This window comes from Marmota monax, unplaced genomic scaffold (assembly GCF_021218885.2).
Source record: "Marmota monax isolate L192 unplaced genomic scaffold, Marmota_monax_Labrador192_F-V1.1 WCK01_AAM20220418_F8-fsc00053, whole genome shotgun sequence".
Classification (NCBI taxonomy): domain Eukaryota; kingdom Metazoa; phylum Chordata; class Mammalia; order Rodentia; family Sciuridae; genus Marmota; species Marmota monax.
This window is the reverse complement of record NW_026693153.1, coordinates 9,950,544-9,970,708: the sequence shown is the minus strand read 5'-3', so window position 1 is coordinate 9,970,708 and position 20,165 is coordinate 9,950,544. Positions and strand designations below refer to the sequence as shown.

General features: G+C 37.1%; 1 protein-coding gene across 10 annotated transcripts in view; it reads left to right on the top strand.

The window, feature by feature from the left end:
* The window catches only part of Epha6 (EPH receptor A6), an 850,021-nt gene that overhangs the window by 705,644 nt on the left and 124,212 nt on the right, over nt 1-20,165 (top strand). For all 10 annotated transcript variants that reach the window (XM_058582915.1, XM_058582914.1, XM_046455343.2 and 7 more), the window contains one exon: nt 19,898-20,107. In XM_058582915.1, the coding sequence (XP_058438898.1) occupies nt 19,898-20,107 (210 nt within the window). The remainder of the gene's footprint in view (nt 1-19,897; nt 20,108-20,165) is intronic.

The window sequence follows — 20,165 nt, the reverse complement described above, 5'->3', positions numbered from 1 at the left end:
ATATTAAGGTAAGAGAACTGAAGAGAACAAGGATGTAGCCAGCAAGTAGAATGTTGACAGTCAGCACTAGAGCCAGAATCAGATAAGTCAATAAGGGATGGTTATTAAATAGTCAAGAATTTTATAAGATAATTGTTACATTGTTACTAGCTTAAAATTTGCCATGATGAAATTATTTATTGTGAAATGCAACAAATCACTGATATATAGTCTTATTTTTCTCTAGACAGCATTTTACCAACATAATACTAAACTGATGTTTAAAATTTCTAAAATCACTTTCAGGGATAACAGTTCCCATGTGAAAACCTGGGAGTCAATGGCCAATATTAATGGTCATTAGTTAATATGCTTAACTAATTCAGCTAACATTTGTATTTGCTTTCTGAGTCAGGCATTATTCTGGTCTCATGCAGTGATTCATCTATTGCTAACAACAGCACCATTAAGTAAATAGTATTACTATCTTTTTAGCTTCTTTTTAAGCTGCTTATTATAGAAATTTTCAAGTATATAAACAATCAAAGATAATAATATAGCAAAACCCCATGTGCCCATTGCCTGGTGACTATAAATATCAGTTCATGGGCATTATATGCCCATTTAGCCCTTTCTGTATTGGATTATCTTGATGCAAGTCTTAAACATCTTATCATTTCATCTCTAAACATTTCTGTGGCTCTCTCCAAAAGATAAGAAGTTTAAATGGGGATCAGATATGAGTTCAGTGGTAGAGTGCTTTCCTAGCATGCCTGAGGCCCTGGGTTCCATGCCTCCTCCCACATGGAAGTGGCAGCAGGTGGGGACTTTATATAGTATGTAACTATAATACCATTATTATACCTTAAAAATCAACAAAAATTCTCAATTTCATCAAACTTCAGTCAGTATTCAAACATACCCAATTGCTGCACAATATAAAAAAAAATGTAATGTATTTATTTGAATTAAGATTCAAAAAGAGGCATACCTTGCATTGATTGATGTGTCTCAAGTCTCTTTTAGCCCATAGGTTATCCTTTCACTTCCCCACCACCATTGGTTCTTTTTAGCAATTCATGACAATAGGATTCATTTTGACATAATTGTAAAAGTATGGAATATAATTTATTCTAATTCATTTCCCAGTACTTCCCCTTCCCCCTGCTTCTCCCTCTCTATTCCCTTCCCTCTACTGATCTTTCTGTTCTTTATGTAAATTTTTATAATTATTGTCTTGTAGATGTAAATGATAGTGTGATTCACTGTGGTACATTCATATATATACATAGAAAAGTTAGGTCAGACTCATTCTACTGTCACTCAGATCCCATCCCTCTTCCCTTCCCTTCATTACCTTTCTCCACTGATCTTTCTTCTCTTCTTTATTTTTATATTCTCTTTGCCTTATTGTGAATTAGTTTCCACATATCAGAAAACATTCTTCCTTTGAATTTTGCCAACTGGCTTATTTCTACCCATTTACTAGCAAATGCCATAAAGTCATTCTTCTTTGTGGTTAAGTAATACTCCATTGTGGAAATATACCACATTTTCTTAATTCATTCATCTGTTGAAGGGCACTTAGACTCCATAACTTAGCTGTTATGAATTATGCTGCTATAAACATTAATCTGGCTGTTTCACTGTAGTATGCTGATTTTAAATCCTTTGGTATTATCACCATTTTACTGATGAGGATATCAATAATGAAATTACAATTAAATATATATTCTCTCAATAATTTTGGCTTCAGTAGAATGTGCAAAGGAAAGGTGGACAGAAAAAAGATGACAGAAAAATGACAGAGATAGAAAGAGGCATAGATTTTGGACACAGTGATTCCCAATCCTGGATGGACATTACAGACATCTAATTTGAAAATCTTAGCAATCTTAAGTTTTAAGCGGTACCCTAGACCAATTAAAGAACCAGTTGGGATGAGACACATGCACTAATAGTTGTCAAAAGTTTACCTAGTTGAGCCCAATATACAGCTGAGTTGGAAATCCATAGAAATAGGATTTTTCTTGACTATTAGTATGACTTTGAATTTTCTCTGGGTCATATAGGAAGCCATTGTAGGATTTGGAATACAGGCATAAAATGATTATGTAACTACATTTTTAAAGGATAACTGTGGTTGCTATATTAAAAAGAGGTTAAAATAAGGCACATATGAATGCAGAGAATTTAGGAGACTTTTATAATAATCTGGGTAAGAAATGATGATGGCTTCAGCAACATCAGTTTGAAAAGTAGAGCCAATATCTTTTGCTGGTGACTTGGATGAAGTGTATAAACAAGAAAATTCAAGGAAAACAATAGGCAAAAACTGACTCCGAAAGTTATTGTGTTTTACTATTAAATGGCTGAAAGACATAAAATTCCTAGGACAAGTTCTAGTAAAGTATTCATAATATCCTGCAGTATCACTATAGTGTGTTTCAGAACATGTCACTAGATTTTTGTAATTATTTTTCTTTTGCATCCTAGTCTGCTTCATCAGGTGACAAAAATAGTCTTAATTTTCATTATTTAAAAAATCTGCATATGCCTCAGGAATAAGAGGATTTAATAATACATATAATTTCATATCAGCATTTCAGAAGCAATGTAAGTCACTTGAAGAGTTCCTTGAACAAATGCAAAGCAAATATTAATTTAAAAAATTAAAGGGATCTTTAAAATATTTATGTACTCAAACTATAAATCTAGTAAAGATGGCATTTTACCTTATGCTAGTTATTTATTAATAATGAGAGCTGAATTTTATTAACACACTTTTCTTGTAAATTGTGTATATGTGGCTCTACTAGCGCCAAGGTATAAGGGCAAAATTAATCTGTATAACCTTCTTCTTATGTCCAACTGTGAAAAATAAAATAAAATTGCTTTTACTCACCAATATTTTAAACCGTAAAAGGTGCAATTGAATCCAATCCTAATTAATTTTAAGAGAAAAAATATGTAAAACTTAATACAAGTGAATGTTGTTGTTTACTAAAACTACGCCAAGTAAATATCAAATAAAAATTCTAAAAATATTACACTAAATAATAAAATATATAAAGCATGGTGCACTTGGAGCCAAGCATAAGGACAACTGAACTTTTATTTTTAAATTAGAAGTTAGAGCATCAATACCCAGTACCCTAAATTTATCTCTTTAAACATTTAGTGTATTTATCATTTATAATTTGTACTACCTGTTACTATGAAGTTGTATTTTATTATTCTCCTTGTTAATTCTCCTTTTATATTCTGCTTTTATATAAAAAATATTACATTGATTTTAATTGCTTTATAATTTACAATTATACTGATATAATGGAGAAATTCTATGCATTTCTGAACTCCTCTTTAATCTTTCCTTTCTCTGTGTTTGAACCACACAGGAGATTTTAGATTTACATAACTAGTTATTAAACCCTAAACTTGTAGTTCTCAATCATGCTGGAAAACCAGAATCACCAACCTAAACAGATTTTCCAAGATAGACATGCAGACACAAACAGATATATATTCTACATAACTGTCCCTGATCAATTCTGATACTTGTTAATGATGCTTTATAGGATAGCATTCTGTTACACTTCATCCCATATACCAGCCAAAACAATTTTAAATTTGTTTGACATTATAAAAATGCAGCACCCAAAGCATGTATAGATTATCTTCACAGAAACTGGAGCAAAAACTTTAGAAAGAAAAAGAAAAAAAGCAAATTCAGTAGTAAGCTCTGTGAGCTTAAGCTATATTATAGTCAGATTGATTTTAAGCTCTTAAAATGTAATTCTGAAATCCAACTGCCATGTTTCACAAATCCATAGCTACATCTTTTCTTCCTAGATTTTTTAGTTATATTATAAATGACATTTTTAAGTTTCCTTATGTCTAAAATTTCTGAGTCCACTCTTGGTGGCTTCTCGCACCTATAACTAAAAATATAACTCTGCCTAACTTAAGTTAAAAAGTCCATGATGACTATAAGAAAAAAGTCTTTGAAGGATTTGTTAAGTATTCCACAGGAAATTATAGTAAGATTTTCAACTAGGAAGACCACAAGAACCAAGATGGTTTTCAGTAAAAAGTTGATATTGACTTTTATTTATTCAATTGTTATTTTAAAACAAAAGTGATTTGATATTTTCAAATCTTTAAATAACTCTAGTCATTCCTTTTTCAAATTCAAGAGCATGTTAAAAAGTCATAACATCGTCAACTTTCTGATTTAGAAACTTATAAAAACAGAATTATAACTTTAAACTTAAGTTATAGAATTAATACTCCAAGGGCTATTTTCTGCAAAGTCATTGAATCAATTGTTCAGAACTCAAGAACGCTTTTTCACATAAATATTTCTTTTAAAGATTTCACTTAAGTCCCTAGGCAGACCTGTAAAAGCCGTTTTAATACAGATTATAGCTGAAGGATGTAACTTCCAGTAGGGGTGGGAGTTTCCTTCAAAAATGGGGGAAGTATATTTTCCTCCCATCTACATGACTTACCCTTGGTAAACATTTTTTTAAAGGCCATATTTTTTGTCATCTACCTCTTTCTTCATGTTCACTTCCTGGGTCCTTAAATATTCAACCATATATATATATATATATAATTTATATATATATATATATATAAATATTCTGCTATATATTACATATGGTAGTACATCATCCCATCCCCTTGTACCCCCAGGATAGACCTTTTTCCATCTTGCATGATCACCTATAACTTGGATCCTCTCTTCACCCTACTCTAAGCACCCATTATATCACTGTCCCAGATTTCAGTTGGATGTAGGGTTAGATGAATTCATACTAGCATGTTGCTCACAAATACTGTTCTCATTTCTCCAGAAGGGTGTGCATTTTTTACATGCATTTGTAAAACCAAATAGAATTTTAATAATGGAATTCCAGGTAACAAAACAAAAAAGAAGTGAAAAAATGAGTACAAGATAGGTGAAGATATTTTTGGACCAAGAGACAAGCAGAAACCCAAAGGTTGGTTCCTAGTTGTTGTGTGCTTCATAGATTCTCATCTTTTCTCTCATATTAATCCATTGTGTTTCTCACAACATCTCATTTTCTCTGAGTGACCTCTAGCAACAACAGAAACAGGGAGACAAGAGGCTTATAGCATTCACTATTTTTATACCTCAGTCTTTTATAAACCATCTAGGAAGGCATATTTCCTGTACAACCATTTCACAGTGCATGTCAAAAGTTTGCATGTAATAATTTTACAAGCCTTCAGCTAAGCCTTCTAATCTGTCTTGAAAACTGGTACCACCTCCTATAACTTGGGGTAAGTGAACCAAAAACATCTTTCAAAATACACATGAACCAAATTTCACTACTTCATTTTAAATCTGTCATTATCCTGTAATGTTTACTGCACCTTATTTGTGAGGAATCTTTGGAAGTCTGTGTATTTATTGTAGGTCACTAATGTATTTAATTGTGAATTGGATCCTCTATAAATGTTTGTTGAATGAGAGATGTATAATTGTTTTTAGTTCTACTCACAAATGCCAGTTTATCATCTACTGAGTATAGTGGTCAATACCAATCATGTCTAACCTTTTTAGGAGGTGTATCACTAAAATTATCTCTTTTTTATAAAGGATATAGCACATTTTCAGAAAAAGTTTAAGAACAATGATTTTTATTATGGTCCGCAGATCATTTATAGTCTCTAAGGGTTTGTGGGTTTGACATCACTTTGATTCTCCAGTGAAGACCTAGAAATAAATATAACAGAAATATTATAAGGTATTTCGTTCCCTTTTCCTCATTCTAAGCAAAAGTATAGCTGTCTGGTAGTCCTTATCAAGGATTCTTGCCCACAAAAATTGAGATAGCTATAATCAATGTTCTTATTCATTCGTGATATTCTCAGAGAATCTCCAATAATAAAGTCAATTTTCTATGAAAAATACTTCTAGAGAATCTCTTGCTACTTACTAAAAGTCCGAAGATCTTTACTTTTTTAAGAGAAAAATAAATTCAGTTCAACCCAGTGAGTGAATAGATTTTAATAAGTACCATGTGCCAGGCATGTTGTTAGGCCCTGAGGTTACAAAGATGAAAAACAAGTTATGTTTGTTGCCCTGGAAGAGATTATGTTTAAGTTAGAGGGAGATATAGGGTCATGCATATATGGTTTTAGCCACTGTTGGTGTAGACTAGCGTCTCGAGAAAACGGGAGCCAATTTTATTCTCCTACTTTCCTCACCAGTCCTTCCCTTGCCCAGTCCATTCCAGGTCCTGATGGCTGTGTCTCTAAAATAAATCACAAACCTGGTTCCAACCACCAGTATCTCTCTCCAGTATTACTCTAATAGCTTCCAAAATGACCTTTCTGCTTCCGTTCTCCACATGCAAATCAAAATATATCTCTCAATCCCCAGTTAAAATTCTTCTGTAAGTTCTCAACATTTAGAAAACATTTCAATTCTTTGTAATTGTTTACATGGCCCTGCTGCTGGATTTTACCTTGTCCTACCTTTCCAGCATTTCTCTTACTGTCCTCACTCAACCAACTCCAGCCTCATTGGCCTTCAATTCTCAAGCATGACTAACTCATTCCTATCTTAAGCCATTTGCACATCTGGGAACTATTCACAGTCTCCACCATATCATTCCTTTTTATTTTTTTTTATTATTTTTTTTGACCTTCTGAGTTTAGTTTATTTTGCTTAATACAATGGTCATAAGTTCCAACCATTTCCCTGCAAACGACATAATTTCATTTATCTTTATCTGCCTATTTTTTTTAAGAAACCAACTTTTAGAACAATTTTGGGTTCACTGCAAAATTAAAGAGATTTCCCATGTGTTCCCTGCCCTAGCACATGGGTAGCTTCTCTGATGGTCAAGGTCTCCACCCAGAGTGATATATTTGTTACAAATGACAAATCCATGTGGACACATTGTTATTACCCAAAGTCCACAGTCATGTCATTCCTTTTTAGATCACTCCACTTTTTATTTTATAGTTCATCATTAATTAAAATGATCTCACTTATTCTTACTATATATTTTCTATCTCCCTGTCTGCATTTAAATTTAGGAACAATCAGAACAGGCACCTTTCAGTTTTACTTCTCATGTTGACCCTCAGTCTAGAACAATTATTGCCCCATAGTAGATATTTAATGATTCCTATTCAAAAGAATGAATTTGGTGATTCAACATTTTTAATGAAATCCTCAGGTGATAAAAAATTAGAATACATTCCTGGAAGAGGGAACTGGGTAAGCCAAGAACATTAGACACATAATAATATATTGTCAGGTTGAATTTAATACACAAAAAATTTTGAAGCAGAGTAAGTACAAAAGACTACAGATAGTGTGCATGTACAAACATATTTTTTAAATCCCATTATTATGTATAATTATAATGCACCAATTACCAAAAGAGAGACTAAAGGCATAAGCAAAGGTCAAATCCTTGCATTCATGCTAACAACATTGTATTACATTCTGTCCTTGATATCATTGAAAGGTTTTTAAGCTAGTAGATGGGGCAAGATTTATGTTTTCATCAGATATGAGTATATTTACTTAGGGAAAAAAAACCTCATTAGACAATAATGTGATAGCTTCAGGACAACATGGATGAAATCCCACATTTGTCAAACTCAGGCCAAGGCCTTAAGCTCAGCCTAACAAGAATGAACACTGAGATGCTTAAAGTGTCTGTGGGTACAGCTTACAGGGTAGGACCTTGAAACCCATAGAAAAGATCTTGTGTTACTGCAGAGACAATATGACATGCCAGTGCTCAGAGCTGATGGTTGCTGTGCTTTAGGGTCCTGGGGGAACCTATGGAACTCTGTGGCATGCAGACATTTTATGTATCACTTTCAAAAAACCCCTCCAAACAGGCTCACCCTTTCTGTCAGATAGAGGGTAAACTGTGTTTCTCAGCAGTCAGATTGAGAAAGCAAAGACAGAAATGATGAAAACAAACAGAATTCTAGCTACCCAGCTCTGAGCTGCAGTGTGTAAATATGCCATATTCACTCTCTTTCATTTGAATCTGCCTTCCTGAGAAGAAACCACATGTCATAAAATAATTCATAGTTTCTTTTTGATTAATCTCCAGTAGAAGCCCAAAGATATTAAATCTCAGCGCCCTTACATTTTTCTCCTCCCCTCATAAACAATTCAATTCAATTTGAATTAATATTTATCGAGTGCTGAGACAATGGATGGCAGCATAGTGGATGCTGTAATAGAATTGCTACATAAAAGGGAGAAGACTCATGTCCAGTCTTAAGGAAAGAAAGTCGTCTATTTTATAAAATACAAAAGAAATAATATAGCAATAACAACCAGTGCACTTCAAGATAGTGTCAAACTTTGTTTAATTCAGTTACCATGTATTAGCCATATTCAAGGAAACCAGGATGTCTTAAACCAAATTTAAGGGAACTATGTTGACAAGGACTAGAAAAGGAATATAGCTTTTTTTAAAAAATAAGAGAATTGAATTATTTCTAGAGAAATGGATTTGAACCATACCTCATATATTAATAAACTGGGCTATTCTTTTCAGCCAGACATAGATGAATGGATTCCCATGTTAGTTTTTCTGTAGTGTTGTTATTTGTTTGGTCTTATTTTAATGGCCTCAAAGGTCTTTTAGAACTTCCTTTATTATGTTAAATTATGCTGCCCAAACCAGCCCAGACTGAGGTTGTGTTTGGACCAGTTCTTTTTCTCACAACTGCAGAAAATAAGAATATATGCTGTATGTTGATTTTTCAGAGTTCAAATCCTGGGTCTGCTGCTTTCTGGTTATCAAATTTCTTTCAGTTTGGCCAACTACAAAATAGAGATAATAACTACAGTAACATCTCACAGTTGTTGTGAAAATTAAATGAGTTAATACCTGTACAGACCTTAGACTGTGACTGGTCTGTACAGTTTCATAAATGTTAGCTATTTTTGCCCTAGAACAAGATGGCATCAGTTAAGATATACTCTCCCAAAAGAATACAGAACTGTTTCTGAAGCTTCTCTGTCATTAAGCCAACATTTTATAAAGAATAGATAGAGGGAGGAAGGGATGGATGGATGGATGGATGGATTTATCAGTAGTCAGACAGATATGCAGTTAGATATAGAGATTATCACAAGTGTGTCTGCCAGGAAACAAAATATAGAAAAGGGATTTGCATGTAGGAAGTGTACTGGGGTGAGCTCTCAGGACCAACTCCCTTACTGCTGTCACTTTAGGAGTTTGGGAAGCTGATGGATCTTACCTGAGCCCCTCTCTAGGGAATGCCTGTGGCTGAAGAAAGCCACCTTACCTAAGGCCATGACACCGTTACAGGTTTGTCTGGAATCTAGTGATTGTGATGAGACAGTACACCACTGTACAAGGTTCCAGCATGTTTTCCTTAATTTTGGCCAACTCTGAAATGTTACTTCAGATCTAAAACATCAATATCCCATGGAATGGTGGCATAGTGGCATTTCATCTTTCCCTTGCTGCCTAATCCTGCTTTCTTCTCTTCCTCAAAGGTATCAATCCTGAGATTGTCTCATCACAGATCTAGATTTAACATAATAAAAAAGTTTAACTAATTCACTAATGACATTCTTAAAAGAAACTAGTTGTTTTTTTTTTTTCCTGTGAGTTCATTTGGCTGAGAAAAATATGAAAATACCAGTACAGTTTGATTTAGAGCTACTGCCTTGATTCATGGTTTACCCACCATTAGCTCACATGACAGCACAGTGGAAGGCGAGGGCACATATCTTAGTGGTATGATGGAAATAATTTTGACCTCAAGGACCTCTGCACCAATTGAATTAGAGATAATAATATACATTGTTGCAGTCCCATGAGAGAACATGGAAAAGGTGTTTTAAATTGTTTTCACACACCAAAATCTCCCCTTTTAAATGATACCACTTACTATTATTAGAACCATGATTGCTGAGTGGTTGATAGGAAAGCAGTTAATTCAAGTCTCTTTAAATGTTGCTAACAAGAATATTTTAAATGATCAAGTAAAGAACAACCTGCATAGGGGCTGAAGTTGTGGCTCAGTGGTAGAGTGCTCGCCTCTCATGTGTGAGGCACTGGGTACAATCCTCAGTGCCACATAAAAATAAATAAACAGTCTGCAAGGCGCGCTGGGATAGAGACGCAGGGTTACAGCGCTGCAGTTTCTGCCAGACGCGCAAGCACCGCACTCAGGGCTGAATTCTGGGTTCGAGACGGGGAAGGAAGCGGTCCATCTCGGTTCTCCACACCGGTCAGACCACAGAGGAGGCCAGCAGCCACCATGTTGGTAAACTGACGTCACCACACCTGTTTTTGACTGACCGCAGCTCATTCAGCCATAGAACAGGTAATTTCAGGCTGCAATTCGCCTGCGGCTTGCAGACAGATTGCTAGGGTTCAGCGCCTGGGGGCTTCTTAAAATCTGATCTTATCGGAGTGAACACGGAGCGCGGGGCGGCCGAGTCCCGGCTCCCGGAGCCGTCCCGGAACCGCCCTGGCTCCGGGCTGCGGAGCCTGCGGAGGCTGCTTCTTGGACCCTGCTAATATCAGAGCAAACACGAAACACCAAGAGGCCGAGTTCCGGCTCCCGGAACTGAGCCCGCGGGGACTGCTTCTTGGAGCTTACACTTATAGGAGCTTACACCGAGCACAGAGCGGCCGAGTTCCGGCTCCCGGAACCGTCCCGGAACCGCCCTGGCTCAGGGCTGCGGAGCCCGCGGAGGCTGCTTCTTGGACCCTGCTACTATCAGAGCATACACCAAACACTAGGCGGCCGAATTCCGGCTCCCGGAACTGAGCCCGCGGGGGCTGCTTCTTGGAGCCTACACTTATAGGAGCTTACACCGAGCACGGAGCGGCCGAGTTCCGGCTCCCGGAACTTCCCTGGACCGGGGCTGGGAGCCCGCGGAAACTGTGTCTCGGTCCGGGTCCTGCTGAGGGCAGGTCAGGACTCACCCATTGCTTGGGTTGCCTGGCAAGGGGAACGAAATGCTGCCATTCGCATAGGATACCAACATGGCAGAGATCTGATGTCAGCAGAAAGCGGTGGAGGAGAGATCTTCATCAATACCAGCTGTGACATAAGCAGTTGGTCTCCTGGTAAGGGGGGTGAGGCTCAGTCACCCGAGTCTCCTCAATTTGTCCTCGAGCCAGAGGGAAGGAGCCGGGCCGCCGCCAGCCCCCGGAGCAGGCCCAGCGGCTCGCCAGCGTGGTGACCGCGTGACCCCAATTGGAGAGGGGGCGGAGCGGAGCCGCCACCCAAACCCGCCAGGTGGGCAGACCCACGACCCAGTAGTACATGGGCGTGGTAGGAGGGGCAGGGCAGAGCCGCCCTTCGCGCTTGCAAGGTAAACAGACCTGTGACAGCCTGGCGGGTCAGGCCCAGTGGCCTGCCAGTGTGGTACACACGTCACCCCAACTCGAGTAGGGGCAGAGCAGATCCTTATCCCACGCCCGGATCAGGCCCTGCCGGTGTGGTGGTCACGTGACCCCAATTGGAGTGGGGGTGGAGCGGAACCGCCACCCGTGCCCGCAGGGTGAGCAGACCAGTGATCAACCTGCAGATCAGGCCCAGGGGTCCGCAGGCGTGGTAGGAGGGGCAGGGCAGATCCGCCGCCCGCGCCTTCAAGGTAGGCAGACCTACAACAGACCTGCGGATCAGGCCCAGGAGCCTGCCGGCGGGGTACAAATACCACCCTAATTGGAGTAGTGACAGAGCAGAGTCGCCTCCCTTGCCAGGAACAGACCCAGCATCCTGCAGGCGGGGTAGTCACGACACCCCAATTGGAGTAGGGGCAAAGCAGAGCCTCCACTCGTGCCCGAAAGGTGGGCAGATCTGCGACCGACCAGCAGGACAGGCCCAGTGGCCTGCTGGTACGACAGACACGTCACCCCAATTGGAGTAGGGGCAGAACAGAGCCGCCACCAGCTCCCAGAACAGGCCCAGTGACCTGCCGGCGTGGTAGCCACGACACCCCAATTGGAATAAGGAGAGAGCAGAGCCGCCGCCCGCACCTGCAGGAAAGATACGCAAGCAGTATGAAAAGACAAGGAAAGAAAGGACCACAAGCAATGCAGGTCAACGCAACTTTAGAAGAGGTAACAGCTGCAGCAGATGGAATGTCAGATAAAGAATTCAGGATATACATGCTTCAGATGATCTGGAGTATCAAGGAAGACATTAAACAGCAAAATCAGACAATGAAAGATCACTTCGACAACGAATTACGCAAACAAATCCAGGAAGCAAAGGATCAACTATACAGGGAGATAGAGGTTATAAAAAACAAGCAATCAGAAATCCTAGAAATGCAGGAAGCAATAAACCAACTTAAAAACTCAATGGAGAATACTACCAACAGAGTAGAACACTTAGAAGATAGAACATCAGACAATGAAGACAAAGTATTTCAACTGGAAAAGAACATAGACAGCTCAGCAAGACTGTTAAGAAACCATGAGCAGAACATCCAAGAAATATGGGATAACATTAAGAGACCAAACTTAAGAGTCATTGGGATACAGGAAGGTACAGAGCTCCAAACCAAAGGAATGAGCAGTCTATTCCATGAAATAATACAAGAAAACTTCCCAGACTTGAAGAATGAGACAGAATCCCAAATCCTAGAAGCCTACAGGACGCCGAATGTGCAAAATCATAAGAGATCCACACCTAGACACATTATAATGAAGATGCCCAACATACAGAATAAGGAGAGAATTTTAAAAGCTACAAGAGAAAGGAAGCAGATTACATTTAGGGGCAAGCCAATCAGGATAACAGCTGATCTTTCAACACAGACTCTGAAAGCTAGAAGATCCTGGAATAACATATTTCAAACACTGAAAGATAATGGGTTCCAACCAAGAATTGTGTATCCAGCGAAATTAAGCTTCAGGATGGAGAATGAAATTAAAACCTTCCACGATAAACAAAAGTTTAAAGAATTCGCAGCTAGAAAACCATCTCTTCAAAACATCCTAGCCAAAGTATTACAGGAAGAGGAAATGGAAAATAACAATGAAAACCAACAGTGGGAGGTAGGACAGTAAAGGGGGGGGGGGAAACAATCAAAGAGGAAAACAAACAATGTTTAGTAACAGAAATAAACAAATATGGCTGGAAGAACAACCCATATCTCAATAATAACCCTAAATGTTAATGGCTTAAACTCACCAATTAAGAGACACAGGCTAGTAGAATGGATCACAAAACAAGACCCAACAATATGCTGCCTACAGGAGACGCATTTGATAGGAAAAGACATACATAGGCTGAAGGTGAAAGGTTGGGAAAAATCATATCACTCATATGGACTTCGGAAACAAGCAGGCGTGTCCATACTCATATCAAATAAAATAGATTTCAAGCCAAAGTTAATCAAAAGAGATAAAGAGGGACACTACATACTGCTTAAGGGAACCATACACCAACAAGACATAACAATCATAAATATTTATGCCCCAAACAATGGTGCAGCTATGTTCGTCAAACAAACTCTTCTCAAGTTCAAGAGTCTAATAGACCACCACACCATAATCATGGGAGACTTCAACACACCTCTCTCGCCACTGGACAGATCTTCCAAACAAAAGTTGAATAAGGAAACTATAGAACTCAATAACACTATTAATAACCTAGACCTAATTGACATATATAGAGTATACCACCCAACATCAAGCAGTTACACTTTTTTCTCAGCAGCACATGGATCCTTCTCAAAAATAGATCATATATTATGTCACAGGGCAACTCTTAGACAATATAAAGGAGTAGAGATATTACCATGCATCTTATCTGATCATAATGGAATGAAACTGAAAATCAACGATAAAAGAAGGAAGGAAAAAGCATACATCAATTGGAGAATGAACAATAGGTTACTGAATGATCAATGGGTTATAGAAGACATCAAGGAGGAAATTAAAAAATTCTTAGAGATAAATGAAAACACAGACACAACATATCGGAATCTATGGGACACATTGAAAGCAGTTCTAAGAGGAAAATTCATTGCTTGGAGTTCATTCCTTAAAAAAAGAAAAAACCAACAAATAAATGATCTCATACTTCATCTCAAAATCCTTGAAAAAGAAGAGCAAAACAACAGCAAAAGAAGTAGAAGGCAAGAAATAATTAAAATCAGAGCTGAAATTAATGAAATCGAAACAAAAGAAACAATTGAAAAAATTGACAAAACTAAAAGTTGGTTCTTTGAAAAAATAAACAAAATCGACAGACCCTTAGCGATGCTAGTGAAGAGAAGAAGAGAGAGAACTCAAATTACTAGCATACGGGATGAAAAAGGCAATATCACAACAGACACTTCAGAAATACAGAAGATAATCAAAAACTATTTTGAATCCTTATACTCCAATAAATTAGAAGATAGTGAAGGCATAGATAAATTTCTTAAGTCATATGATCTGCCCAGATTGAGTCAGGAGGATATAGAAAACCTAAACAGACCAATATCAATTGAGGAGATAGAAGAAACCATCAAAAGACTACCAACTAAGAAAAGCCCAGGTCCCGATGGGTATACAGCAGAATTTTACAAAACCTTTAAAGAAGAACTAATACCAATACTTTTCAAGCTACTTCAGGAAATAGAAAAGGAGGGAGAACTTCCAAATTCATTCTATGAGGCCAACATCACCCTGATACCTAAACCAGACAAAGACACTTCAAAGAAAGAAAACTACAGACCAATATCTCTAATGAACCTAGATGCAAAAATCCTCAATAAAATTCTGGCGAATCGGATACAAAAACATATAAAAAAAATTGTACACCATGATCAAGTAGGATTCATCCCTGGGATGCAAGGCTGGTTCAATATACGGAAATCAATAAATGTTATTCACCACATCAATAGACTTAAAAATAAGAACCATATGATCATCTCGATAGATGCGGAAAAAGCATTTGACAAAGTACAGCATCCCTTTATGTTCAAAACTCTAGAAAAACTAGGGATAACAGGAACATACCTCAATATTGTAAAAGCAATCTATGCTAAGCCTCAGGCTAGCATTATTCTGAATGGAGAAAAACTGAAGGCATTCCCTCTAAAATCTGGAACAAGACAGGGATGCCCTCTCTCTCCACTTCTCTTCAACATAGTTCTCGAAACACTGGCCAGAGCAATTAGACAGACGAAAGAAATTAAAGGCATAAAAATAGGAAAAGAAGAAATTAAATTATCACTATTTGCAGATGATATGATTCTATATCTAGCAGACCCAAAAGGCTCTACAAAGAAACTATTAGAGCTAATAAATGAATTCAGCAAAGTGGCAGGATTTAAAATCAACACGCATAAATCAAAGGCATTCCTGTATATCAGCGACAAATCCTCTGAAATGGAAATGAGGGCAACCACTCCATTCAAAATATCTTCAAAAAAAATAAAATACTTGGGAATCAACCTAACAAAAGAGGTGAAAGACTTATACAATGAAAACTACAGAACCCTAAAGAGAGAAATAGAAGAAGATCTTAGAAGATGGAAAAATATACCCTGTTCATGGATAGGCAGAACTAACATCATCAAAATGGCGATATTACCAAAAGTTCTCTATAGGTTTAATGCAATGCCAATCAAAATCCCAATGGCATTTCTTGTAGAAATAGAGAAAGCAATCATGAAATTCATATGGAAAAATAAAAGACCCAGAATAGCAAAAACAATGCTAAGCAAGAAGTGTGAATCAGGCGGTATAGCGATACCAGACTTCAAACTATACTACAGAGCAATAGTAACAAAAACAGCATGGTACTGGTACCAAAACAGGCGTGTGGACCAATGGTACAGAATAGAGGACACAGAAACCAATCCACAAAACTACAACTATCTTATATTTGATAAAGGGGCTAAAAGCATGCAATGGAGGAAGGATAGCATCTTCAACAAATGGTGCTGGGAAAACTGGAAATCCATATGCAACAAAATGAAACTGAATCCCTTTCTCTCGCCATGCACAAAAGTGAATTCAAAATGGATCAAGGAACTTGATATCAAATCAGAGACGCGCCGTCTGATAGAAGAAAAAGTTGGCTACGATCTACAGTCAGTGGGGTCGGGCTCCAAATTCCTCAATAGGACACCCATAGCACAAAAGTTAATAACTAGAATCAACAAATGGGACTTACTCAAACTAAGAAGTTTTTTCTCAGCAAAAGAAACAATAAGAGAGGTAAATAGGGAGCCTACATCCTGGGAACAAATCTTTACTCCTCACACTTCAGATAGAGCCCTAATATCCAGAGTATACAAAGAACTCAAAAAATTAGACAATAAGAGAACAAACAACCCAATCAACAAATGGGCCAAGGACCTGAACAGACACTTCACAGAGGAGGACATACAGTCAATCAACAAGTACATGAAAAAATGCTCAACATCTCTAGCTGTCAGAGAAATGCAAATCAAAACCACCCTAAGATACCATCTCACTCCAGTAAGATTGGCAGCCATTAGGAAGTCAAACAACAACAAGTGCTGGCGAGGATGTGGGGAAAAGGGTACACTTGTACATTGCTGGTGGGACTGCAGATTGGTGCAGCCAATTTGGAAAGCAGTATGGAGAGTTCTTGGAAAGCTGGGAATGGAGCCACCATTTGACCCAGCTATTCCCCTTCTTGGTCTATTCCCTAAAGACCTAAAAAGAGCATGCTACAGGGACACTGCTACATCGATGTTCATAGCAGCACAGTTCACAATAGCAAGACTGTGGAACCAACCTAGATGCCCTTCAATAGACGAATGGATAAAAAAAATGTGGCATTTATACACAATGGAGTATTACTCTGCATTAAAAAATGACAAAATCATAGAATTTACAGGGAAATGGATGGCATTAGAGCAGATTATGCTAAGTGAAGCTAGCCAATCCCTAAAAAACAAATGCCAAATGTCTTCTTTGATATAAGGAAAGTAACTAAGAATAGAGTAGGGACGAAGAACAGGAGAAGAAGATTAACATTTAACAGGGATGAGAGGTGGGAGGGAAAGGGAGAGAGAAGGGAAATTGCACGGTAATGGAAGGAGACCCTCAGGGTTATACAGTGGAGGGGGTAGAGAGAGAGGAGGGGAGGGGAGGGGAGAGGTGGGGAGGGGGGAGGGTGGATGATGGGAAAGGCAGCGGAGCACAACAGACACTAGTATGGCAATTTGTAAATCAATGGATGTGTAACTGATGTGAATCTGCAATCTGTGTATGGGGTGAAGGTGGGAGTTCATAACCCACTAGAATCAAAGTGTGGAATATGATATGTCAAGAAATTTGTAATGTTTTGAACAACCCACAATAAAAAATTAAAAAAAAAAATAAATAAATAAATAAATAAATAAATAAATAAATAAACAAAATAAAGGTATTGTGTCCAGTCACAACTAAAAAACATTTTTTTAATGAATAACCTGCATAAGAGCTGGAAAGTAGAAGTAAACCAAATGTGTATCATCAACTAATGAATGAATAAGCAAAGGAATAAAAATATTTAGCAATAAAAAGTGACATTGATACATGCTATAATGTGAATGAATCAAAAAAATTATACTAAGTGAAAGAAGACAGAAAAAATACATATGTGGGATTTCACCTACCAGATATATATCCAGAATAGGGAAATCTTTAGAGATGTAACGTAGATCTGTGGTTGCCTAGGGTGTTGGGTGTGGTTGGGGAAAAGTAAGGAGTGATTGTTAGTGACTGTGGAGTTTATCTTGTAGGGGATGAACAAGTTCTAAAAAAGATTTTGATGATCACGGCACAACCCTAATACTAAAAACAATTGTATACTTTATATAAAGGTAAATTGTATGATGTAAGAATTACATCCCAATAAAGCTGTCAAAAATAATTTGGTGCTTTATACTGCCCCAAAAGTAAATAAGAAATCAAATTTCAACTTAGTCTTTTGTTAACTATTCATCTTTATGTACCTAATGCTTATGTTCTCAGTGAATTTTTCAGTAAACTGGAAAGAAAATTTTTGACTCATTGCGATTATAAAATTTTTTATGATAATCAGAACTTATTAAATAATAACCATTATAAAAATAATTCAGGATCAGTGTGTGAGTTTTATAAGTGATTCTCCCTCTAAGTCTGAGTTAGATGACTCTGTTCTCATTGTACAGATAAGAAAACTGAGGCACACTGTAGATTTCGGGTGATTTCATTAATATTTCCTGCTACTTAGAAATTCTGCTTGACAATAACTGTAATATGAAACAACTTTATTTTTTAAGAGATAAAAGAGCCACCTTATTAAATTTAATATAATCCTTTCTAGGCCAAAAAATTAATGCTTTCAATTCTACTCAGAGGTTTTGAGATTCCTAATAGAGGTGAAATAGGTAGAGAACATGATAGAATAGGCAGATTTCGCCTGATAGTGTTCTGTCTAAGAAGATGGATTAGAAACATAAAGAGCTAATAACACCAAAGATTTTCTTTGCTAGGTTATCTTTTAGACATTAATTATACAGAAGAGCCTGCTTAAATGGATACTTGTACTGTAAGAGTGCTTCTTTTAGGAGAGGGTTCTTTTCCTTACTCTGCACTTGAGTGGAGAGATATTATCAGAGAGCTATCAGGGAGATAAGTTGATATAGTAAGATAAAGTTTATTTCATTTGTAGAATAACCGTATTCATTTAAAGCACCAATGAATCATCATTGTATAGGAGGCCTTATCACTATGACAGATACAGTGGGATCACCCTGTGCTTAAGAAGTTACACTGTAGTTTTAAATCAAACATCTGTGAAAACTGCTTTAACTTGGAAAACTCTTATGATACTCTTATTTGTGCTTCTCCTATATGATATAAGGTAATACCACCCTATAATCTCTTACTAGAGATTCACTTTTAATATCATTAATAAATAAATTTGGCCTGATATATAAAACCAACTCAAGAAGTTTTTTTATGTTTCTCTATAACTCCATTAAAGACAATAATCTCCAAATAAGAAAAATGATATAAATTATTTTTAAAACTTAAAATATTTTTTAATCTTCATCCTCTCTAATTTCAAGGATACTTCTTGTATCTGGTTTTGTAGTTTTAAACATCCTGCACAGATGATAATTGGATTTTTTTTCTCATTCATAAAATCTACATTCCTTTTAAATCAAGGTGGAGGGAATAAAATGTTATTAACTATTATATAACAATACTCTTCCTGGCTCATTATTCATATCACAGTACTTAATTTAATCTTCCCAAGCGAGACTTAAAGTAGTCCTGTTTTTGATCTATTGTCAGCTTCTTTTCTATTTGTTCTATGTACTTGAAAAAAAATGGAGAAAAAAAAACTAGTTATTTTCTGTTTGCTTGTGACTTTTTTCTTTCAGTAGCAGCTTTCTTAACTTTGTTCTTGTTCATTCCATCACATTTTCTGTTTCCTGAGTGACCTTGCCTAACTACCATTTTTCACAGTATTTCTAGTTATCACATAGATTTCATCCAATTGTAGGCTTTGCTGACCTCCTGCCCACCTGTGCGGCTGGTTCAAAGCTTGTAGCTGTGGAAAGTGCATTCCATTTTCTCAGTAACCTTTGATCTCACTTTATTTGACGTTAGTTCCCTCTTGTTACCAAAAGTTTTTTTCAATCATGTTTCTGGAAGTAAATTTGGTTGGTCCCCTTCTATCTTTTGTTTAGTTTTCCTTTATCATACTTCTAGCTAGACTTTTCCCCACTCAACTTCAAACAAATCCTTACATTCCTTTATGAACATTATGTTCAGCATACTTGATGTTTATGTTCATTGGCTCTGATAAAATAAATGCAAGTGTTCTGTTTCCTACACACACTCATGCACACACACTATATTAAAATACATCAATTTTAACAATTATGCTTCTCTTGTAGAAACATGATGGCCACTTCACAGTCATCCAGTTGGTCGGCATGCTCCGAGGCATTGCATCAGGCATGAAGTATCTTTCTGATATGGGCTATGTTCATAGAGACCTGGCGGCTAGGAATATATTGGTGAACAGCAACTTAGTATGCAAAGTTTCTGATTTTGGTCTCTCCCGAGTGCTAGAAGATGATCCGGAAGCTGCTTATACAACAACTGTAAGTTTATATGCCATTTTCCAATGTAGCTTGTTTACTTTTATTGTTTTTAATATTA